This window comes from Mirounga angustirostris, unplaced genomic scaffold, assembly GCF_029215605.1.
Source record: "Mirounga angustirostris isolate CCGP_5_RB_7025 unplaced genomic scaffold, mMirAng1.0.hap1 SCAF_7, whole genome shotgun sequence".
NCBI lineage: Eukaryota > Metazoa > Chordata > Mammalia > Carnivora > Phocidae > Mirounga > Mirounga angustirostris.
The window spans coordinates 142,817,349-142,843,224 of NW_026991715.1; the positions used below are offsets into that span (position 1 = coordinate 142,817,349).

At 44.6% G+C, this 25,876-nt stretch overlaps 1 protein-coding gene across 15 annotated transcripts in view; it reads right to left on the reverse strand.

The window, feature by feature from the left end:
• Positions 1–25,876, reverse strand: part of TRIO (trio Rho guanine nucleotide exchange factor) — a 341,653-nt gene that overhangs the window by 194,305 nt on the left and 121,472 nt on the right. For all 15 annotated transcript variants that reach the window (XR_010413353.1, XR_010413354.1, XM_045863432.3 and 12 more), the window contains exons 3-7: positions 18,292–18,406; positions 12,603–12,795; positions 9,577–10,089; positions 7,954–8,076; positions 4,895–5,086 (exon numbers count right to left, since the gene is read on the reverse strand). Coding sequence is in view for 13 of the 15 variants with exons in the window: in XM_045863432.3 (XP_045719388.1) it covers positions 4,895–5,086; positions 7,954–8,076; positions 9,577–10,089; positions 12,603–12,795; positions 18,292–18,406 (1,136 nt within the window). In the remaining 2 variants the exon portion in view is untranslated. The remainder of the gene's footprint in view (positions 1–4,894; positions 5,087–7,953; positions 8,077–9,576; positions 10,090–12,602; positions 12,796–18,291; positions 18,407–25,876) is intronic.

Here is a 25,876-nt window from a genome sequence, read left to right on the forward strand (position 1 = left end):
CCCCCACCAGGGCTCATGACGGGGCACAGCTGAGCATGAGTGGTTAGCCGATTTAGGAGACAAAGAGACAAAAACTGCCTAGAATGGGGATTTTTCAAATATTTAGAGGGATTTTCTCTTCTTTGGCAAAAATAAGACCTGTTTAAAATTACAGGTACACACATGTACATGTTTAATATACATATGAACTCAAACATCAGAGTTCTTTTCTTATTTCAATTTTTTATTTTCGTGTCTAGAAAATCTTACCCTAGAAGTTTTATATTTGCCTATAGTAAAGTAACTTCTAATTTACTACTTTTCTTTTTTATTTCATCCTTTTTGCTCCATGAGTATTCATCAGCACGCCCTCTTTCCTGGTTCCTCCGAGGGAGATGGGCTCTCTTCTCTGCCCGTGGAGATCACAGGAGTGAGGAGCCTGTTCCATTTGCGAGGCTCTGACAGAACCACCACAGTAACTTGGAGGAGACAGGCTCAACTTGAACCAGAATATGCCAGTGATCACGTGCCTTAAACCTGTTCTCATTAAGAACTTTTTCTTTGATTTTTATACATATTTACTCCAATTCCTTTCCATTCCATGAGAATCTTGATTTTGTCCACAAGCCAAGAGTTAGGCCTATGCTTTCAATAAAGTAAAATACCATTAAAATGGGAACAATTACATGTGTATTATTTGCCTTAAAAATTCAAAAAGGAATAGCGAAGTATTATTTTCCTCCGAGTTCCAACCCAGACTTAGGATAAAATTATGTGGATAACTAGGATAGGTCATATTTGCCATAAATGTTATTTCTAAAACTTTTTTTGTAAGGATATTAACCTAAGTGCTTTGTTGTGAAAGTGTTCTATTATGTCAGGAACTAAAAGACTGTCACATACCTCAACAGAAGTCCCAACATAAGTAAATCGCTCCCCAAACACAATATAAGGACAAGAACACCACAGCCCCATCTACTTCACTGGGCTGATTTAAAGATGAAATGACATTTTGTGTTAGAGAGCTCTGTAAATTCTAAAGAACTAAACAAATACTGTAGATTCCAAAGAACTATACAGATACTGGCTCTTACTTTATTTTTGGCTATTATCAAATTGGAGAGGCTCTCAAACTCACAGATAAAATGAGGTAATCAGATTGAAGGCTCACTGTAAAGGCATACCTTTATCAGCACTCACAGAACTTTCGGCAGTGATGGAAATGTCTATCTGTGCGGTCTGGTCTACAGAAGCCAGCAGCCACAGGGTGGACACTGTATGGCATTTTAATTTACTTTTACATTATCTTATTAACAAACTAAGCAATTTCCACAGCCGCATGTGGTGAGTGGCTACCATACTGGACAGTGCAGCTCTAGACCCTTTTTTTTTGTTTTTAGAAAGGCAGACACAGCACCTCATTTGGATGTGTTGGGAGTCTCCAAGTTTGACTACCCTCCTTTCCACAAATGGACCTGGAGGGTCTGTGTGGGGATTCTAGCAGGAAAGCACAGATCCTGGCACGCTCCTGACCGAAGACTATCCTCCTCTTTCGGGAACAGTCACCCTCTTGGGTGCAGTGTGCAGCTCTGGGAGGGACACACGTGGAGCGGGGACAGAGGAGGGGGAAACGCACCTCGCCAGCCAGATCAGTGGGATCAACACTGGCAATCAGTGGGGTGACAGGTGTCGCAGCCAGATCACCCTCACACCCCAGATCACTCTTTTTTAAAAAACTGGAGATGCAAAGTTGTAGTAAAATCAATCACTTTCTCTGGTTTTATAAAAACGTAATTCTAATAACATTAGCTATGAAAGCTTCTCCGTATGGAGACACCATCCAGCGGATAATGCCCCATGACCAAAAGAAGTGAAGGCCAGAGCCCCTGAACACCGTGTACCGGTGAGACTGCCAGCCTTGTGGTCCTGACTCCAAGCTTGCAAACAGAGATTCCGATTGTCCACAGGACGTCCCCAGAGTGGGAGAAGGCCTGAGAGCGCATAAACAGCCGAGACACCTGCAGAAGGCACGCTGTCTAATCAATGTTCTCCTCATCTAGTCTGCACCTCAAGATTTATGTTTGTAAAGCCACAAGCAAACCCCAACACCAGAACACCCACTGAGAGACCGCAGAGGAGCGTGGCTGGGCAGTGCAGGGCACATGTCTCCCGAGCTGGGAGCTGGAATCCTTACAGGGAAGGCTGCTTGCTTCGGTAACACCATGAACCACGGGGGTCCCAGAGTGGAGCTCCAGGCCTTCCTCATCAGATTTCATTTCTTACTGATACGTCTGGATGGGGTTCAAAGAGGTGGCTAAGAGGGCAACCTCACTTACGATGTCCAAGTTTCTGGTCTTTTCCCCCCTGAGCTTACGAAAACAGCTTAAGCATAACCGGAAAGCAAAGCACTTAAAAAAACAAAAGACCAAAGTTGAGCTATTTCTCTCCTGGGAAGAGGAAAAGTACTGAGTAGATGTGATCTTCCTTCACGCATGAGAATTTCAAGGATCTTACTTTTGTTCAGTGAAGCGGAAGATTCCCGATAACGTTTTCACCTGAGACTAAAGACACTCTGAACACTTTCTAATGTCCCATCTGCACATTTAGTTGCTTGGGCAGACCTCGATCGAGGTCCATCAGAGACGCTGGGCCCTTTCTTCACCAGGCCCCTCTGTCCCTATGATCATATCTGGCTTCTTCTCTGGCTACTCGATACACACAGAGACCTCAAGCACTCTTACAGTTTATGAAGGATCCCACAAAGTTGTGTTCAGTAATGTATTCATCTAGTTTAGTTTCCTTCAAATCCATAAATTACAGTCATTCATCTTATCCAAACGAAAATACCCCAGGCTCTTTTGATGCTGAATGTTTGAAAATGCCCCATGGCACCCACATTTCTAGATCATCTTCAAGCAGGTTAGAATAGCAATTAACTTCGGGGTTTATTTACAATTCTGAATCCTACCATGTTTATGAAAGAGATTTTCCCTGTGTGTTACTCTGCTTCAGACTCTCTGCCATTCACCCAGGTAGCTTGTCCTGTCTCACATTTATTCATATCGTCTTCATAGAACTTTCTGACAGCCCAGTACCAATTCGCACACCTGTACTTCCAGGGGTTGCTACACCCCCTAATATGTTACCATTCCAGATGACCTATATATAGGGACCAGACAGCTCATCCTCACACCCATGATGGTGTCCAGTGAACAATAAATATACCACTACTCAGGACAACGATAGGTAGCAGGGGTGAGCGTGGTGCTGTTCTCTGCTGGGGCGGGTTCCTGTTACTTTTTTAAAAAACCGGTTTTTGTGTGTGGGCTTTTGTTTATTCTTTATCATAAAACCAATTAAACAGGTAAGTTTAGGAAGGTGAAAAATCTTACTGTTGAAACCTGGAAGTCCCTATTCACAGCTTTCACGTGAGGCTACTAGGATTTTTTTCTCTTTATTCCCTTTAGTTCCCTCTCTTGCTTCACACTTGAAAGGTTTCTGGAGTCGAGATCACTGCTAATTGGGGCCTTTGCAACATTCTCATTGTCTTGCCAGAACCCTGGGCAAGCTGAGACCTTTATCTTACCTTTACTGACTTCACTCCTCGACAGGGACTGTTTCTAGATTACAGAGATACTATTTCCTTCTTGGCAGCATCAGTACAGATCCCTATGAATGCAGTCTCCCCCCAACACCAAAAAACTCCCCGTCAGTATTTCTCCCTCAAGGCAACCGCTCGCTTCTTCCCCATATGTCTTCCTAGTAGCTAAAAGCTCCTATGTTGTTTCTCCACAACTTGAAAAGGTATTTCCCTGCCCAGCACTTTCCACTACTAAAGTGTGAGTCACCAGCAAAGCACTTCCCTTGTGCAACTTCAGAGTGTTTGCTTCAGCAAGCTCACCGGAGGACTGCAGAGGTGTGAGGAGTGTCATGGGCACACATTATATGTTACCTCTTCAAGTATTCTGACCAGCACATCGGCAAATGAAGCCAATGCGAAGTCTGAATCCATGCAAATAACTTCATAAGCGTGAAAGACACTGCAAGCTGCCTACCCAAAAGCCACTTTTCAACCCTAGCCCCTGCTGGCAGAGCCGGCCTACTGCTGTGGAGGCTAAAAAGCCACACTCACCTCTTCCCACCGTCCTGGGGAGCTACAGCATGGGCCTGCACCCCACTCCTGCTCAAGGGGAATGGAGGCGAGGTGTGTGGGGACGAAGGGACCTTCTGAAAATAATGCTTCCCTGATAAAAGTGACAGGCGCCACCATCCCGGCTACAGCGGACACCATGCTTGAGGTGCAGGGGCTGTGGCACCATCTCTGTGGCCATGTCAGGAAGGCCAAGGCAACCCAAGAGGAGCAGACCCAGGCCTGACATCGCTGTATGGCTAGAACCCCCATACTTTGCAACTTCTTGTTTTGTGAGAAAAGCAAAGCACTGATAGTTAAACCTAATACTCAGGCATTATTACTTGCGGCCAAAGCATCCTATCAGAATACTAAAGTGACAGTACTGAGGAGGAAGGGGAGGGAGAGTGGGGAGAAGGGAGAAGAGGGAAAAAGAACAGTGGCTACCACTGATTAGTACCTACTGTATACCAGGCCACCTAATATGAATTATCTAATTTACATGAGAAAACACTCCTCTCAAGTAGATAGTTTTATTTCCACTTTACAGATGAGAAAACCAAGGAACAGAGAGGCGAAGTAACTTGCTGAAGATCGCACAGCACAGGGCCAGACAGCTGGGGTTTTTTAGCGCACAGCTGCCTGACTTCAGAGCTCATGTTCTTAAGCACTGTAGATGTCATACAGAAGTCCTCCAGGGATCGGATCTGGCTGCAGGTTGGGAGGGTACTGGGGGAGGACCTGTTCCAGTTACTAGCTCGTGGGCTGCGGGTCCCAGGCACTGACCTTTTCAGCCTTCTGGTGGAAAATGGAGGACATGTCCAGCAAGGTACTCCGCTCATCCAGGGCTGCCGCAAATGCCTTCCACTCCTGCTCCAGCTGATTCGCAATCTGCTTAATCTGCTGAGAGGCGTAGTGGCCAGACTCTACCAAGCGATTTGCCACCGACATTATGCGGTTTATATTTACATACACGTTCTGCAACAGGGGGAGAGAAAGAGGGCTTGTCGGGGAAGGCAAACAAGAGGCTTCCTTGTAGGAACCGCGGATGACAGCACTTTCTGAAACACAGCCCACTAACTTAAGTTCCATTTTTAACAGCAGAATCACCTGGTATAGAACAGTGTACATATTTGCTATCTGATTTCCATAAACTCTAAATATTGGTTTCAATTTCTATTTTTAAAACTGCAAAATTACAAATCAACTAGCTGAGAGGCAGACTGGTAGGCACAAAGTAATCATGTACACAAGTGGGTGCACACAAATATACTCTTACTCACTCGCTGGCTTCGAATCCTGACAAGGGTCCAGATGGCAAGCCTACTGAGAAGCAATCACCCAGAACGGAGAAAACCCAACACTGCAGCTTTTAACTAGAACCCAGGAACTACACGCTACACACTGAGCAACCACAGGCTGTTCTGTGTGGAAACAAGCTCTCCCGTCTACACGAGCCCAAGTCGTCTGTGTGGTGCCAACAGAGAATCTTCTGTAGACGGATCCACTTTCTCCGTGGAAGAGGAACGGACGCATGAAAGGGAGCAATGCCGTGTGCAAACTTTCAATAAAGTTTTCTACTCTGTGGAAATGCCCATCTTCAAGCCCACCAGTTTACTGCAAAAATAACAGTGTGAGGCTGAAAAAAAGTACCCATTTGTCCCTCAAAACAAGTTCTCACTATGCTATGTTCCCTTCAGCCTTCAGGCACCTTCGAGGTTGCCAGTTCAGCAGAGGCAGCTGTGGGAACGCACGCCTCAACACACCCCAGGTCTGTCGTTCATCACAACACTGCTCCTCTTGATGGGTCCCCCAAAACTGTACACACCTCATTGGCTCCTCCCAATTGTGCTGCTAAATCTAAATACCCAACCTGTCCAAACCTCTCTCCGTTTTTCCTGCCTCCTCTCCCCTCTCGCCGTGGTCCTCTGGGCCCCTCTGCCCCTACCACACACCCTGCACGGCCTCCTCGTGGTCCCCTCGTCCGCAGCCCACCCAGGAAGCCCCTGAGGAATGCACTTGTCCATTCTTTCTTTGTACCCTATCCTACTCATTTTTTCTCTCCACTTTAACCCAAATCAGAACTAGATGGAGTCACTCCGGGATCAGAGAGCCACAGATTCCAGCCTCTGAGCTCCGAGAGCCACAGATTCCAGCCTCTGAGCTCCTCTTCTGGGCACATCTGCAGGCTAGAATCGCCTAAGAGACGACCGGTATCTGCAGCAGCAGGGAGAGGGCGCCCGCGAAGCTGTGACAGTCAGCCAAGGCCATGGGCAGCGGGAAACTGGCCTCCCTGGCTCTTGGGGCAACAGTGCTCTAACTAGTGTCCTTTAGTCAAAATCGGTGCCTCCCCGCCCCATATGTGTTCTCACCCACTAGTTGCAGGTGACTAGAGTTACTGATTTTTGTTTTGTTTGTAACATTAAAGAGGAAAATCAACCCCAAAAGTGCTGGAAAGGGCATACGCAGATGTCCTCTGTTAGAATCCAGAGCAGAGCTCTCCATTCAGACGGCTCTGCCATGGGGACCACTGAGGACACCCACTGCCACCGAGGTTCTGTTACAGTGTCCTGCGTCACTTTCAGATCCTCACCCAGACTGTACTGAGTGTAGAGGGTCTGTGGAGGAGACCTTTCCAATCATTCCGTCACTGACTACACAGATAAAGGAACGTGGTGGCACACGGCCCAATAAACAACCCGTAAGATAGAATACAGAATTCCCTTTGTTAAAAGTACCTACCTCTAGTTCTTATCATCACAGCTTTTTTTTTTAGATTTTATTTATTTATTTGAGACAGAGAGAGAGAAAGCACGAGCAGGGTGAGGGGCAGAGGAAGAAGTAGGCTCCCCACTGAGCAGGGAGCCCGATGTGGGACTCGATCCCAGCACCCTGGGATCATGACCTGAGCCGAAGGCAGATGCTTAACCGACTGAGCCACCCAGGTGCCCTCACCACAGCTTTTAAAAGTATCTGTGATAGTGCAATGAGCAGAATTGTTGGCATCCCTTAACATGCTTTAGAGACTGTCAACTCTGTATATTGATATTTAGCATTTTCATTTTGTCAAAAAATGTTTAAAACACTGTAGGAAGCACAAGAAAGGCTGAAAGTTAACAGGCCCTTGCTCTGCATAAAGAAATGTCCTAGCTGGGTACCAAGCACTCATGGAGGGGTAGTGGACAAGGGGCCAGACAGGCCTGGAAGCTCCCCCGGGAGCTGCCACCAACCATGGCACAGGGTTACCCCGCTCTTCCAATTAAAACTTTAACTTAGAGGGGCGCCTGGGTGGCTCAGTCGGTTGAGTGTCCGCCTTCTGCCTTCAGCTCAGGTCATGATCCCAGGATCCTGGAATGAAGCCCCATGTTGGTCTCCCTGCTTGGCGGGGGAGCCTGTTTCTCCCTCTCCCCCCACTCATGCTCTCTCTCACCATCTCTGTCGCTCTCAAATAGATATATAAAATCTTTAAAAAAAAAAAACTTTAACTTAGAAAAGTAATAGAAGTTTATTGTAAAGAACCAGAAAACAGACTTAAACCTTAAAAAAAAAAAAAAAAAGGACATCACCCATACTTTTATTTTACTAATGTTTTTAATCGGTGATAACATGACTGTTAATAATTACCATTTATCAAGTACTTACTATGCATTCAGCACTATCTTAGTGTTTTACATGTGCAGAAGAAATAAAATTATGGAACTCCATGGAAGGCAGATATAATCCCCACTTTACAGACTAGGAAACTGAGGCTCGCAGAGACTAAACGGGACACCATCTGTGTAAATCCCTCCCGTCTGCTAGAATCCTCTTACATACAAGATACATCTGTTCAGACGGCATCTTACCATACAGTTCATGGCAAAGTGGTTGTGCTGTGTCTGGAGCTCCATCGCATGAGGATGGCTGGTCCCAATCTCAGTGTAGCTGTTCAGAAACAGGCCCTTGTTGTGTGTGATCCAGTCAAACATCTACCAGAATGAAAAAAGACAACTTTAAATCACCCCAGAAAGAGAGATGACTGGCGAAGGCTCAGGAGCAGGGCCACGCCAATCAGGGGCACTGTCTTTGCTCTGACAACCTCTCAGGCATTTGGGTCCAAAAGATCCTTGACTTCTAAGTAAGCTGTTCCGAACTTGCGCCATCTAGAAGAAAGTCTTATCTCATGTGTTCCTTCGACTGATGAGGAATTAAGGAACAGAGAGGCAAAGAGAGATATTCAAATCCCCCAGGCTAATTAAAACTAATCTTTGACTCTCAACCCAGCCTCCCTGCTATAATGAACTGCTTGACTGGCCACACTGTTCTTCAGTGAAAAGACATGTTAGGTGAAATCGGGGACTTACAGGTATCTGGACGGGCTTTGCTACGCTCACAGATTACTGACAGCAATTCCGGTGACTACAAGATCATATATGCTTTGGTGCAAATAGTATTTTAAAAACTGTGCAAATGCAAACCATAAAATTTACCATAAAAATAGGAAAGACTGGGGAAAAAATTTAATGATGACATCTCTCTCAAGGTTCAATACAGATGCTACCTGGGAAAGGATGTCAATTACATTGCTCCCAGGGACAACATGAAAGCAAAAGGAAATAACTATCATTATTTGGACTGGTATCGTGACTTGAACCAGAATCCCAGAGACAGTCAACTGATTTTTCTAGTAATTGAAAGGAAGATTTTTCCAGCGTCTTTGACAAGGCACTTCTTTCAACATAAGGACACTGACAGGTTAAAAGCTTGCCAAACAACAGTAGTGGACTGTCACTGTTTGAAAGGTCCTTTTGTATCAAAGATTTGGGATGTAGTTTTTTTTAACTTTAGAAAATATTTTACTGTCTGTGAAAAAAATTCAATGAGCTCAAATTAAGAGTGATCGATTCACCCGTGTTCATGGCTTGCAACAATCCTCTAAATTAAAGTGTCCTGTTTCCGCATTGCTAAGAGAGCTGGTAACGCGAGCATCCGCTTGGACCAGCTGTTTTGTCTGTAGCATGAGAATAAAATGAGGACGTAAGTAATCACCACCCATACTTCCCAGAAGCTATTCTTTTCAACACCTTATTGGTCTTTTATTTTAAAAGCATGGTCAATAATAACAGACCGGAATGGAGTTCTGTCACTGGCTTTATATAGGAGTGCGGAGCAGCTAGGGGCAAAATTACCTACGTAATTATTGCTTTCGGTAATATAAATTCTCTAAAGCTGTCACCCTTTTAACTCAAGATATCCTTCTCGTCTATCCTATAGGCATGCTAGACTGAACTGTCAGTAATGAAGAACTCACAGCTCCTGAAAAAGCCCTGGCCTGCACCACGAGGAAAGCTGGAAGGCAGACGGGGGGCAGATGGCCGCAGCGAACCCTGAGCGTGCTTGACTCGTCCTCCGCCCTCTCTCCCGACCGACGCAGCTCCCTCGCTGCTGGGACCCCAACGGTCCAGGAAGCCCTCCCCCTGCTCCTTTACCTTCTCAGCGTCCTGCTCGAACAGCCTCAGCTGAAAGCACTGGTCCAGCTTCAGTTTTCGTACATGCCACATCTGGTGCAGGTGCTGCCGTGTGGAGTGCAGCCTGTCCAACATGGCGGACACCTTGGGAAGGAGGCCCTGCAGGTCCGCATTGCCTGAGCCGGAGTTCTTTTTGGGAAAGCTGTCACTGCTCTGAATCCTCTGGAGCAGCTTCTGTCCCTCCAAATCCAAGTCTTCTATGGGGGCCTTAATCACCTTCTTCTTCAGCTGGGAATGCTCCTCGATCATGTTCCGAGCCCCCTCTAAATCCTGAGGCAATTCTTTCTTGGCTAGGATGTCCTGAAGTTCCTCCAGCCGAGAGAGCATGTGGGTTGCATTGCTAATGTAGTCTTCAAAAGCAACTCTGATTTCAATCCATTCTTCATGGTTGTATTCCAAGCAGCCATCAAACTCGGGAGTTAGCTGAGAAGGATCAACTACTTTGGTAAGGCCTTCTAAAGAGACCATATTTGTCTTAAGGGGAAAAAAAATCACGTATGAGAAGATGAACCAATTTTCTGTGGCCTTATCATAATGCAATGTGCAATACTTACTTACAGATTTTCAAACATAAAGCAAATAATCTCTTTACAGAAAACATACCTTGTTCTGGCCCCATAAAAACAAATGCAGATGAAAGAAACATTACCAGTATAGTCAGTGAAAGAGAAGTCCATTAGAACAACACGCTAGTTAGAATACCTAAAATTATAGGACATGTATCTCATGAGAGCTAAAGAAATGAGATGCTATCTTAGGCATGATAACCAGGAAATGTCTTAAATCGCAATACAGAGCAGATGATTTGGAAATTTTACTTTCATCAATGCATTCTTTCTCATCTGCACCACTCTACCATCTCACTCCCAACAGAAAACTCTGTAGAGGCCTCCTGCTCTCGGCAATCAAGCAAATGTCTTGCTCATGGGCTTCCAAAACCCTGTGAAGTGCCACCTCCCTCTGAGGACACATATTTGTGAGCTACTTATTCAGTGATAAACATGCTCCAACCAGGCTACGATCAAGGCTCATCTGGTCCTAACTCCACCTCCCATCAGGTAGCAGATGACAGGATATGAATGACTTATTGAAACTTTCTAAAATATACAAAGGTTAGCCAGCCAGGGAGGGCAGAAGCTCTTGCCATAAAGCTAAAGACAGAGGGAATGTTTCATTCATTTCAACAATCTGTCACAATTCTGAGTAGTAGAAGGGTTGTACATTCCAATTTGCACTACATTCCAATCTAACAGCGACCAAGTTTTAGTCCTTTACAATCTAAGCCAAAATCTTAACCTCACCCTACCTATATATACCATGTGCTGCAGGGTTATTATCAATATTGTGCCTCAAGGAAAACATGGGGGGTGGGAGCGGGGTCATTAAATGCAAAAACAAAGTTAAAGGAAAAAGATGTGTAGCCTAAGAACCAAAAAATAAAACAGAGAAAGGCTGGTTTAGCCCCACCTCTGTCACTTCCAGCCTTAGAGAAACCTAGGACTGCATCAGCTCCACGCTGGCTGGCACGAGAACCTGCAAAAAGCAACAGAGCTAGAAAGAGGGCTGCTCCTAGTCTTGCACTTTTGTTTGCAATGTGACTGTAGGTTCATTCCTGTCTCATCTGTCCAGACTTTTAATAACATCCATGGAGATGTTATTAACTTCAGAGAGAGACGCTGGTAACAATGTAGAGACAGTAAGTTCAATAGAAAAGCTGGTATAGATAATTTTAAAGGCCCAGAGGAAGATATCAAAATTGGACTAGCAAACATTTGTGTGCATTATATTGCTAAACCATTGTTTCTGCTTAAAACATGTATAATTAAAAGCAACACACTTTAAATTCGGCATCAAGAAAACAGTAAGACCCAATAAACTGTCATCCAAAATCACCTCTCAGCTGTGTGAAGAGAAAGGCTCACTGGTTTCATCTTTTACCTAAATCTCTTGAATGCAGTTTCAAATTCAAATTAAACTAAATTCAGATTTCAGATTGAAAATCACGGCAAGAGATTTAAAAATGCAAGTAATGCACATGTGAAAACACTTAGAAAAGTTAACATGCAACCTGAAACTTAAGAATTAATTTTGTGCGATGTGCATACTACTACTGTTGTTGTTTACCTTAACACACATGAATACATTCACTGAAACCTACTGTTTGGGCAAACTTGCTAGAAGCAGCACAAGCTACTCAACCAAAAATTATGAGATCTTGTAAGAAAACATTCTATTACAGAATATTACGGCATGAATCAAGTTTCAAGGTGGCCGGAATACTTTCTTCCCATAATCATCTCCTTACACTAACTGCATCAAAGCCCGGGCAAAGCCTTGGTAGCTGAAGGAGAGGTGACAGTGGAAAGGAAAAGAAGTTAGCAGGTTGAGGCTTGTCTCACACACCGTCTGAGAGTTGGCGACCTTATGCGCTGTTGAATTCAGAACTCTGCATAGTTTTTAAAGGAGTACCTCCCTTTTCATAAACGAGAGAACTGATGCATGAAATACAGGACAGATCATTCCCTCCATTATCAAGGACAAGGTGAAAACTCAAGTTTCTTCTGGACACGTGAAATTGGGTATCTCTCCTTAACACTCCCTTATTCCCAAGGCTAAGGCAATGATGAATCTGAGGCCGCATAAAGCCGCCTGGACTCAAAGGAGAAGCTGTTTTATCAAGAGAAGTAAGAGGGAACCTCTTTCTATGGTACACGCCTCATACCTCAGCAGCCCCACCACCCAAAACCAAGAGAACTAAAACCTAAATCGCCCTTGGGTGAAATAATCCAGTAGGGTAATGTGATAACCAAACCGAATTTTGTTGTTTTATGAATTAACTAATTTTACATGCCATATGTATGTAAGATGTGCAGTTCCCATTTAATATGTGGTTTTAAAAATCTATTATCTAAAATGATGAGGAAAAAGTCAAGTTTTAATAAACCATGCCTATTGGTTTAACTGGTCTGGCTACACGTGGAAGTTACCTCAAATTCAAATTTAGAACTGCCAAAATTAGTCCTCTGTTTCTGCCAAAAGTTGTCTGGCTTGATTATCAGTGCAACATGAATGCAGCAGGGAAAGGACTCTTGCAATATCTTCAGCAGAGGCTTAATGGAGTCCCATTTGGACCCACGCATGTCCACGATCACCGTGAATCCTCGCTTGCAGACCTCTTCACTAGAGAAAAAGGAGAAAAAACAGGTTTAAACCATGCAACTCTTTCTCTGGTCCAGAGTCCCACCAGGTGAGGCTGACTCTGCGTCCTTCATCCTGATGTCTGTGGGGCTGTCAGGTGGGGGTGGGTGGGATGGGGGGAGGGCAGGGGATTTCTCATCTTTTGTGCATTAAATGATCACACACATTGTCTAGGCGCTATTACAGCAAAGGTCCTTGGTGAGCGCTAATGGGGACAGACCCCTGAGAGTGTGCACCGAGCCCAGGTCGGGAGGGTAACAGACCAACACACAGCAGTCCCAGGAGCCTGCCAGGATCCCAAGTGCTGAAACCACCTGTACCTGCACTGGTGAGGGTGGGAGCTTTTCAGTGTCCCATTTTGTCCCCTTTAACTGGTTCAGGCCCTTGAGCTATCTCAGAGGCTCCCCAAGTATGGTTCACTGATCCCTAGGGGTCCTTGGTGCCCTTCTCGCAGGGTCTTTGGGGTAAAGGGATTTTCACAGTAATACTGAGACTTATTTGTCTGTTTCCCCCGGTTGTACTAGTGACACAAAGGCCAAGGTGGTGAGGAGGCTGGTCCTCAGCACCGGCCAAGGAAGTGCTAGAGCCTTTGTGTCCTGCCCCTCCACGTTCTGGTAAATTTAAACAAACAACAAAGCCAGCTTCTCTTAACAATGACCCTGATAAAGCAATAAAAATGATTAGTTTTACTAAATCTCAACCCCTGAGTACATGGGAAATATATGCAATGCACTCCTGCAATAAAGAGTCAAAGCGTCCTTGAACACAGGTTACAATACTTAGTCGCACTTGGTTAGAACTGCAGTGTTCATGTGGAAGCTCAGGAAGGCTTTGGCACAGGCTCACACTTCAGGAACAACTGGAATCCTGTTTTGTGGTGGACTCGCAGAGTCCACGCAGGCTGCCGATCCCTGCCAGGCGTGAGCCAGATAATGACTGTGGGAAGGTATGTGGGAACACACCTAAGACCCTGAGCGCGTAACGACAACTTTAGGTTTCACCCAGCGTGAATTACTGGGCCTAGAGGAAAGACATTGGACATTTTTCTGCCTCAGGTAATCACCTGAGAAACTAAAAACTATTTATAGTTATAAATTCATATAGTTTATAAATTAAAAACACAGAAAACTAATTGCTATCATTAAGTGATGTTAAAAAGCCAAAATAAATTAAGTCAAAATTAAAACCAGTTTCATGCTCTCTTGCATAAGCTCACTCCTTTACCCTTTCGCTCCCCATCCCCACAGGGATGCCCTTCTTTTCCTTATCTTGATGCTCGCCATCACAGTAACTGTCCTCCAAATTTCACAAACGTAAAGTTCCTGTCACAGCTACAGCCATGTAAGAGACACAGCACAAAAAAATTCCAAAAAGCAAGTCTGTGGGGCAAGAACCTGAGCAGGCGGCAGCGCAGGTCCTGGACACGTGGTGGGAAAGCCATCGCGAGGACACAGGCTGACAGCGGCCCAGCTTCTCACTCAAAGGTGGAAACTGCCAGCAATGGTTTGATGGACTCCTGTCTGCAACTCCATAGGAATATGAACTCCAAATGAGTTAACACTTGGCTCAGACGCCCCTCATGAGAGCGCTTCTCCATGTCTCCAGTGGGTCCTGGGCCACAAACCAGGGAACAGCACAGCATGGACCTCCTTCAGAGATCCTGGAAGCAAACAGGGCTTCCAGAAATGTCTCCTCAATTCTCCCAAGCCACTGAAATGAAGCATTCTGGGCCTCCTTGGGTTCTGATGGGGTGTGCAAGCTGGCACGACCAGCCAGAGCAAAGGGAGCCCGCCCCGGCAGAGACATTCTCCTCCGGACGCCCCATCTGCTGCCACACACCAGAGGCAGAAGCCCGTACGCCAGGCCCCTGATGGCCTCAGTGGGAGCTCTGCTAGAAGGACTTCAGACATCGGCCTTCACCAGATCACGGTACATTCTCGGGCAGCTGGGGTCTCTCCTCAGAGAGCGCCACACGCTGTGTACAGAACACAGCACAGCCCCCTCCCCTTGAAAGGGGCTGGAAAGGCATCCTGAATAGCTCCAGGCTCAACAACAGGAACACGCTAGAGAACACCACAACCAGAAGCTACCTGAGCTTGCACAGTTTACAAAAGGACTCACTATCCACCTTCCTCCACAATTGAACTGACCACCCAGGGACTTCAAAATAATGAAAATCGCAGGTGAACTGGGCTGGGAGGGCACATCCTTTCAATCCGGCTCTTTATCCAGTTAAAAGCCAGTCCTCGTTAAGAAAGCAGTGGCTTGCAAAGATTCGCAAACCCAGTTCTATTCAGGAGCAGCTAATGCACGTGGGCAGGTGTCTCCGGGAGAAGGCACGCATGCCACTCCTCCCCCCGGAAGACGCTGCTCACTGGGACACGTGACCATCAACCGGGTATTCTGGCAGCTTCATCTAAGAACCTCATTTTATCCGTGAGATAAAGAAATGTTAGAAAAAATTAAGGTCCCTTCTCAATGCTGGTCTCTGAAAAAGAGAAACGCTCTTTAGTTTCTAGATGAAGAAAGTATCTTTTAATACGAATGTTCATGAACGAATTAACTGAAGTCTCGCATTATTTCGCTGGTGACAAAAGAGAGTTTATCCGTGTAGCTACCATAAATCATTCTAAAGAAGGCAAAATGCTCTAAAACATAATTAGTATAAGTGTAATTCAAACAATAAGAGCAATAAACACCTAGAGATGTACCAAGACTGATGTTATTTTTATCACTGTGTGGGAATCCCAATTAGACCAGCAAGAAGTTCTACTGTGACTTGCTTCTCTTACACATAGTTAATGGAAAGTTTCCTTGCAAATTAATTCTATGAAAGTCACTCATAATTACTCCAATTGCTTTTATTTTATTTTTTTTTAAAGGAGGGAGGAATGAAAGGGAAGGTGACCCAAGTAATAATACTCAAACTACTCACTACTGCTCAGATCACACTTATGATTACCTCTGAGGGCCACATTTTAAGAGGCACACACACAGACAGATAGAGGCCATGCAGAAGAAAAACAAGATATCCGGGCTCTGAGCACATGTCAGAGGGAAAAATAAAAGAGGGTAAGTAGGAAAGATGGAAATTATTGTGCTTTTTCTGAGGGAGCTACTGGGCGTCAGGCACTGCACTAGGCATGTACGTAAGTGATCTTACTCCACACTCACAATGATCCCAAGAAGTACACATTACTATCACATTTCGTAGATCAGAAAACTGATAAAAGGAACAGCTGCTCTGAGTCTGCTGCCCATGTGTTCTGGATGGCACGCTTCTCCCCATCTGGCAACGTGGGGCCCTGTGACTGTCCAGCGAGGGGTGGGGGGGTGGGCAGCGAAAGGCCACCTTCACCGCACAGAAACTGCCAGGAGTAATGGGCAGGAAAAGAAGTCTCATGACCCCCAGGATGACTTATACCACTCTGGAACTATGGCAACAAATAATCAGACTTAAGTGCAAGCAAAGCCACAAGTCAAAAAAAAATTCACACACCATTATTTTGCTGACAATTTTCTTGGCCCTACTGCTCGGCTCTAACAAACCAATGTTCCCGCCACGAAGCACACAGTGGGACGGAGCAGCTCCTGCGTGGCCAGGGTAGACCCATGGGTTCTGTTGCCACTTCTCTCCGTTTGGACCACAGTGAAATTTCCCCATTAATCCCTTGAGAAACGTATCATTTACGTGTTAATCCCACTTCTCTTGTCATTAACCCAGGACAAGCAAAGTGACATTTCTTATCACCTGGAATTACAGATACAAAAGCAAATCTAGGTGATGAAGTGGCTGCGCTTGACCGGGGAGGGGTCACCCTACACGCTTAGTATTTATAAGAGAAACGATAGGAGGCTTGCGATTTTTTATTCCGGGGCGAAATTCAGAGAAAAACAAGATGGGCAAAATCTGGTCATCACTGAAGCCAGATGACAGGCATATGGATGTTTGCTGTGCTAGTTTCACTACTTTTCTGTATGCTCACCATAATGAAGTTCTGCGGGCTTAAGCGGGTCATCCAGATGATCCAAAATATACCTGAATCAATTCTTTTTACAGTATCCATGATATAAAAGAAATTTTTAAGTTGCAATCAACACGGATTTTTTTTAAACCAGAAAGCCAGTTGCCAAAATTATATATAGTCATTCCATAATGACACTAAACGACAAGTATCACTCCGATTGGCATTGTCCTTTGTATTCCTGTTTCTTCTTCTGTCATTAGGACAGTACCTAGCACACAGTCAGAACTCCGTAAGTGGTCCTTGTCAACTATACTGTTATTTATAAATGATAGTGAGTAGCACAGAACTTCTAAAGCCCTTTCTAATTCCATAGTTTCAACAGTTCAACTGCCTGCCCGAGAAAATACCAGAGTAAGAGGAGAGAGTCAACTTCTCCATATACGAATGCAGGGCTCTATTGCGTTGTCACTGATGATGCAAAGTGGTGGCTCTCTCATAAAGGATGACCACAGAGGAAAACCCAACAACTTCGTCAGCAGGTCAGGCGGTCAACAGCGAAAGCGGACTTGCCTCAGCCACAGCAAGGATGGGTCACGACCGGGCCCTGCTGTCTTCCCTGCTCGGTGTCAACCAAAGAACGTCAGCAGTGTCCCAACCCGCGTGCCATGCAGATGGACCACTCCCCTCAACCTCAACAATGCCACTGCCACCTTTTATTACTCCCTTGCATAAGCGTTCGTGAACATTACTGTCTACTCTAGCCTATGTATAATGACCGAGTTTTCTTCCACACGTCCTAGTTTCGTCTCTGAGGAAACGCCTTCTGGCTCTAGCACATCGATTATGCCCCCTTTAGTATGTGCCTTTCCTTTTCCTCACAGGGAAGCAGCCCTCCAGCCCAGACACACACAGTTTCTTAGCACAGGCATGACTAAAACCTTGGGTTATATCACTGCAGTTTTCTCTTTTCCAAAAAGTAATCTGGAAAATAAAGCTTTGTCTAGTCTTGGTGTTCCTCAGCATCCACCCGAACGACCACCCTATCATGAAGGGGGTCTCGGATTGAATGCGTGTTCCCAAACTTGGCATATTAGCCAGTAAAGATTCTTAATGCCTCACAAACCTCATGCCACAAATCAAGAGAATGCTTTTCAGAAACCGAAGCTCAGCGTGAAGACAGAAGTGTAGAGTGAGAAACAGGTTCCATTTCTGGTCTTGCAGGGCGCTGTGTCTTGGTATCAGATTCACCAAGGATGGTCCACCTGAGGCACCGCGTCCTAACCCCAGCGCCACCATCCCCCCACAAAGTGCTCCAGGCAAGACGCATACCTTCTGGTCCCCACACCCAGAAGTGTTGTGAACATGACAGAAGGGTCACAAAACGGAACTAAAGACAGGTGACGATTTTCATTCTGCACTGTCTGGTCTGCCTGACACTCCTGGAGAGCACAGCGCCGCATTTCTTGGAACGGTCGCCACAGGGACAGACCACAAACCGCACAGAACTCACCTAGGGATACAGGCTAGATAGGAAATGAGTCTCCTGAGGTCCTCCTGTCGTATTCTGTCGTGATTGCTGCGGGCCGGAAATGTTAGAATGGGGCCTCCCCGTTTATCTCTGCCACCTGAAAAACAAGCATTTGGATCACAGTTGGACAAAAGCAAGAGGGGACAGGACTCTGCACGCCCCTGGAGGTCCAACATCGCCACCCAACCGCTCGCGCTCCACGCTGTACCTCCTACAGCCGCGTGGCCGGGAACAAGCGTGCTATCGGCAGGAGCCAGGGTTTGGGAGGACATGTGGCTGGGCTACTTCATCCCCCCCCGGGACTCCGGAGAACGAGTCTGAGTGCTGCCTGCCACGTGGACGCCATTAGAGAAGGCCTCATCTTTACCTTCCTATGTGTCTCCTCCGACTTCAGTTTTACGTGTGGAGAACGTGTCCATGTGTACGGGCTTCGTTCCCCTTGAACACGGCCTCCCCACGCCTTACCAGGCCCTTCTGTCGTCCCCCACACTGCCCCCTCCTTCCCGCCCCGGCATTCTAAGCTCTCTCTTTGCTATCAGCCAAATCGGGTTTTAAGTCTTGAAGGAAAGAGACAGGAATGGACCTCAAATTTTATGCTGATGATGACTTTCTATCATCTGGGATCTAGGGCACCGTCCTCTCTTGAGGGCATCACCTAACCCCCGCGGTCAAGCCTCACCCATCTCTCACACAAAGCCGCACATACAAATAAAGAGACTGGCATTTAAGAATTTTTAAACAGAACTAAATTACCTTGAGTTTAGAAAAATTACATCACATACTAAGTACAAATCTCAGGGACTGTCTTGTCATAGAGAGGCGGATGTAGCCCTCATGAACATACATAAAATCCTAATGAGGTCTGTTGGTATCACTGAGTATTTTTGGTGAAATTTCCAGAAATATTTTATTACTCCACCAATGTTTTCAGAAAATAAAACAGAGGGGCGCCTGGGTGGCTCAGTTGGTTAAGCGACTGCCTTCGGCTCAGGTCATGATCCTGGAGTCCCGGGATCGAGTCCCGCATCGGGCTCCCTGCTCGGCAGGGAGTCTGCTTCTCCCTCTGACCCTCCCCCCTCTCATGCTCTCTCTCTCTCATTCTCGCTCTCAAATAAATAAATAAATCTTTAAAAAAAAAAAAAAAGAAAAGAAAACAGAGAAGGAAAATCTAGCCTTCCCAAGCGGATCCTTCCTTAGTTTCACAGCTCTGGTCATCTGTCTTCAGAAGTAGAGCAGTAAGACCACAAAATTCAAGTCACAACATGAAACTCTTCATTATTTTCTCATCTTATTTACTTGATTAGCAGAGGTAAAACTAAAAAGCAAGCAAACATTAACAGAAAACCAGATTCTTTCCTTTTAGAAAAGCCAAAAAAGGATTCAGCACAAGATACTGGTATTTTAAAAACATATTTCACCAATATGGATTTTTACAATTTCCTAGAATGAGTAATAGTCCCTCTGAACAATAACGAAACTCAATTTTGATTCTGAACACTAAAATGATCCACATGTACTGTTAGGTCATGTAACCTAGAAAAGTATTAAATTATTTATAAATCCAGTAATTCATGTATTAAATGGGAACAGCATGAAACCATAGCCACTGATACATGCTAGGTATGGTATTAAGTCCTTTACACGTGCTCTGATTTCAACATCACAATGACCCTGTTAAGAGGTTTTATCCTTCCAGCTTTATAATTAAAGATACTAAAGCTCAAAGAGCTTAAATGAAGACGGGGCAGGGGAGGATCTGGCTGCCTAGTCAGAAGAGTGTGCAACTCTTGATCTCAGGGCTGTGAGTTCACGCCCCATGTTGGGTGTAGAGATTACTTAAAATAAATAAAGGAAATTACAAAAAAAAAAAAAAAAAAAAAAGACAAGGGGACTATGTCACATGGTCACAGCTGGGTCCTTTGCCCTGAAAAAAACTTAGAAAAATTTTCAAACTAGTGGCTAGTTTGAAAATCTCTCTAAATTAGAGTAGTAAAAATGTCAGAAGGACAACTGAATGATGGTTCCTAAGCTTTTTAGTGAATGGAAGTTACTATTAAAAGTAAGCAGCAGTTCTGTTATAAATGCCAGAATGTCATCACCAAGTAATCTTCTTGGATAGTATTTTTAGGGTAAAATCAATGGCCCTAGTTTTGGGGGAATACTTCTTATCCCCAAGATAAGACAGGCAACAATTCAGTATTTTTTTTAACTCTCCCAACATCTTTGATACTTTCCAAAAAGAGAATCAGTCTCCTTGATCAAAAATATTGTGGATCAGGGTGCCTGGGTGGCTCAGTCGTTAGGAGTCTGAGGTCACGGTCATGATCCCAGGGTCCTGGGAAGAGCCCTGCATCGGGCTCCTGCTCAGCGAGGAGTCTGCTTCTCTCTCTGCCACTCCCCCTCACTATCTGCGCGCTCTCTCTCTCTCAAATAAATAAAATCTTTTAAAAAATATTGTGGAACAACATATTTTACAGAAATTTGAGTTCTTAAAAATACAGTATGAGATTTGGGTTAAAACATTTACCCCACTTTTGGTAAAAAGAATAGCATGTAACATTTTCCTTGACCACCATTCTGAATTTTTTAAATGCAACGTAACATTTGATTCAGTAGGGAGACTAGATGACAATGACCCATGCTCTTCTCTCCTCCCTCTGGGGTCATCATATCTCACCAAGCAAGCAAGGCATGCTCCACCATGGGTGCGAAAAGAAGACTCCAAAGCCTGCCTATCAAGGATGCTCACGTGGGCAATCAGCAGGTGTGCACACTGCGCGCAGCCGTCTGCTCACAAAGAAGTGTGCATATGTCCTGACGGCCTGCCTGCTGTGCTGCCCCACCTTTTAACTAGAGATTTTCCCCAAGCTGGTAGCGCTAATGGAGAGTCCCCTGAGGGCTGCCAGCAAGCTCATCCACCAAATAGGCTCTCACTTATGTCCTAAAGAAAAGCTTCCGTAAACCCAAATTTGACCTTTAAGAGGGAAAAAAAAAATCCACTTTATCTTTTTCCTTTTCCCAGAACAGAGCTTCAGAAAACTCAATAGAATAGTTTTAAAACTTCATCAAAAATCACTTATGAAGTAAAAACTGCATATTCTCTATTTAAATAATTTAATAATTGGCTTTCGCTTGCTAACCTCCCCACATCGGGTGCATCTTCCAACCTGTGGTGTCCTAGTCAGTGACAGGCAGGTGCCAGTCACCCATCTGCTGACCCCTCCCAGTGAGGTTTAAAAAAAAATAATCTGAGAACCGATGAGACACAGTATTAGTTCAAAGAAGCATGGTCTCTGAACCTCAAGGAGCCTAAAGTCAACGCCACGGATGCGTATTTGGATGGTGTTCTCCAAGATTTAACATGGTGCCGACGTCACAAACGCAGAAGGTACACAAATGAGAACACTGTCGGGCTGTGAAGCCGAAAAGTGACCACTTTAAAGTTCTTGTTCCTGAACTAGGAACAAGAACGATGCTCCAGCTCATCAAAGCTTCACCTGCTGGACCTACTCGGATGGACTGATGTCGACCTGCAGCCTCAGGGTGAGGCAGGTGGGACACACGTCAGTCCCGCTTTATAGACGGGAATCCCAGTGCCTTAGTTTCTACAACGAAAAGGGCAAGAAATCCATTTCCTGCATCTACCAACGTCCAGTATGTCTGAGTATGAGAGCGGCATAGTCTCTGGACGGCTCCATGTCTGTCATCAAAAACTAGCAGCTCGCTAAGGATTACCTGCACATCCAAATGCTGTTTTAGTCAAACAAAACAAAACAGAAAGCGTAGTTTTTGTTCATAACGACACTTTGATTTTCGATTCTTACAGTTCTCCCCATGCTACATTATATTTGTCAGGCACCTCTCACTTTCTAGTCAATTATATGATTCTCACAGTCTTTTCCTTTGTCTGTCCCGCCCGCTAAATGGAAGCTCTATGGAGGCAGGTTTGTTCATTCACTGACATCGGTATATACCTTCAAGGCCTAGTAAGAGACTGGAACAAAAACCATACTCAATAAGTATCTGCTGAATGAATGGATTCCTCATCTATATTCCACACAAAGTTAATTAAAAATACCTACTATCAGTATCAGGAAGTTAAAAACAGACATGCCTAATGAAATTTCCTATAGAAACACACATGTAGGGGCTCCTGTCTGGTGCGGTTGGTTAAGCGTCTGACTCTTCATTTCGGCTCAGGTCGTGATCTCAGGGTCTTGGGATCCAGTCCCGGGTCAGGCTCTGTGCTCAGCTTCAAGTCTGCCTGAGATTCTCTCTCCCTCTTCCTCTGCCCCTCCTGCTTGTGTTCTCTCTCTCTCTCCCTCTCAAATAAATAAATCTTAAACACACACACAGAGATGCTAAACAGACTGAGGTTCTTGTTAACATGAGAAGAAAGCAGCTGCAGCCGTCTGTGTGGCCCTTCCTTAAGCCCAGCGATGCTTATTTTCTCTTCTAAAAGGTCAAAGTCCAGAGGACTTGGGCTCTGGAGCTGCATGGCCCAGACTGACCACAGAAGCAGCTAGATTCAGAGTTGCCCCTTTTTCTTTAAATCAATTAAGAACTCACCTTTCATCCTTCTCTTCTAAGGCAGCCATACCTGCTTTGGGGAGTATGATGTAAATCTCAGTGAACCCACTGTATTTTTCTTGTATGGCCCTTATTTGAATTTCTGGATTACGATACCAGTGAAAATGATTCTTTATGCCTCCCCCACTCAACGAGCAGTCTACCTCACAGATCATGAAAAGCAGACTTTTACAAAGGAAGCCCTGAAAAGGCACGGTTTGTGAAGGAGCAATTATGGCTACAATCTATTAAGTCTGCTATCAACTAAGAAAACTCTGTTACGAAGGTGTTCACTGGGCCCCTGCTCCAGGAGTGGCCAAGGCCAGCAGCTCCACAGCCCCAAACCCTCCCATGCTCACCTCCTGCAGCCCAGTCCTGAGAACTAGAAACTGGCTTAGAGCATTTCCAATGGAGTCCCTAAGGGGACTCTTGATGGGGCACTTGGAGAGCCTCTGGCTATCCCCAGCCTTCCAGTCTGTCACTATGGCCTCAGACTGTGCCAGAGGCTAACGAGAATATCCCAGATGGATGCGAGGTGCCCTCTCCCATTTCCAGAAAATGGAGAACTCTGCAAAACTGGAACAAGAAGAACTACGGTCAGTAGTCCCAATCCTGACAGCAAACCTCTGGGCAATCAAATCCTACATTCCTGTCAATACCCCCACTAGCAAAGGTGAATGATGTTTACCTTGCCCTGCCCCAAAAATGCCTTCTAAAAAGGCAACCCAAATGTCTATCAATAGACAAACGACTGAACCCAGTATGCTATATACACACAGTCCAGTTTAAACAACTGTAAAAGGAATGTGGAATCTCTGTATGTACTAATATTCTGTTCTCCAGAATACTCTTAAAATGAAACAGCAAGCAGAGAAAATGGAAAATACATGACTGTTTATCTCAGGGAGGGAGGAGAGGAGAACAGATTGGGGTGGGGGGGGTGGGTGAGAGAGAGAGAGAGAGAGCGCGCGCTATTTTACAAGTATAAGAAAAAAAACCAGAAAACTAAAGAAAACAAAAACAAAAAAAGGTTTCCTTTGGTGGAGGAAAGGTACAGGGTTGAAGAGGAAAGGAAAAAAACTACCTTTTTTTTTTTTTTTTTTTTAAGATTTTACTTATTTGCGAGAGAGACAATGAGATACAGACAGCATGAGAGGGAGGAGGGTCAGAGGGAGAAGCAGACTCCCTGCTGAGCAGGGAGCCTGATGTGGGACTCGATCCCGGGACTCCAGGATCATGACCTGAGCCGAAGGCAGTCGCTTAACCAACTGAGCCACCCAGGCGCCCAAACTACATTTCTTTGTACTTTAATTTTTTTTAGTTTTTAGCCCTGGAATGATGTACACGTTTTACTTAATACTAAAGCAAGATTAGGTGGTTGTTTTTTTAAGCTTTACAACTGTAAAATGAAATGAAACATGATCTGGAGTTTCAAGTTGGCAGGAACTTGACCCCACACAGAGAGGAGCTATTCTATGTGATTTTAAAGCACAGTTACAGGATTGTATGTTCCTAGGGGCATATACCCTTAGGACAACAGAAGTATTAGATTACATTTGGTAGTCACAGTGTGGCAATAACATCAGTGTTAAAATGTAAATAAGCAATTACGCTGATGAGAGTAGGAACTCAGATTTTTAGTATAAGGAAAAGGAGACACATATATAAAATCAAAGAAAAATACCTGTAATCCTAAATCTGAATTAGAAACTTTAGTATGAAGTCATGACATCTTACTTAAAAAAAAAAAAAATTATCTATACACGTCTTTCCTCGATGTGTCTGCTGAAGAGCACAGAAACACTGACCCAGCCAGGAGCAGCAAGCTTCTGTAGCACCCTGCGCCTTTCTCCCACGCAAAGGAACCAGCACACTTTGAAGAAATGGCTGGCTCCAGATGTGGAATAGGGACAGACGAGCTGGGCCTGAAACATCCTGTCTCATCAGCAAAAAGAGAACCTGCAGGACTGCAGTGCATAGATTCAGGAGCCAATCTGAAGACACTCCCATTGGGTCTAAGATGAGAAAGTTTCAACTTCGTAAGAGATTTTTAAAAATTTGGCAATCAATTGAAACACATCAAATGTTAAAAAGCAAAGGTGTTTTTTTTTTTTTTTATCAGTCTGAAATGACCAATGGTCATTTTTCATTAGTCTGAAAACTGGTAAAGGACAAGAATCAATCATTTATCCTTTTCTTGTATTAACTATGTTCTCAGGATAACCAAGAAACTGATGATGGGACACTTCTTTTTATAGAATAGCTAAGTTGATAAAGAAGAAAGGATGTAATTAGAGTGTCACCATTTTGCAACTGTGATAAAATACTAGATCTAAACCATGATCATCAATGAATGCTTGACATCACAAAAAAAGAGGCAGCCAGACTCTCCCAGTAAAACTCCCAGTAGAACTACCTACCACCACCCATGAAGGACTTTTCGCCTTCTTCCTGCAAAATCTAACCTAGGTCTGATAAAGCCTCAAGATCCAGCTCCTAGTTTACAGGAAACACAGGGGAAGGATCACATATTAAATGGTCACCCATGGGTAAAACCAGCAAAAGCTAAAATGTAGGGAAATCTTCAGAAAAACACAGTTTCCTCATCTAATAATTAACATAAGGGGATAAGACAAAAAGACTAAGAACCGATAGATTGAGAAACACAGAGAGATCAACCAATTGCCACGTATATCCTGTGAAACAAATTATGAGACAAGCAGGAAAATCTGAATATTGATTGGCCTATTTTTATATTAAAGAATTACTACTCATTTTTTAGGCCTGTTAATGGTATTGAGGTTTTTTTCTAAAGCTTTTACAGGAATACAGATGACAAGATTACTGAAGTGAACCATGGTTCATGGAAATTCATTGTATTATTCTCTCTCCTTTTGGATGCTGAAATGTTTTATAAAAGGTTAAGGGGAAAAAAGTGTTCTTAATTCTGATGGTAGTCTGTGAGTTCTTTTGAGGCCCAAACCCTAGCACCTAGTGG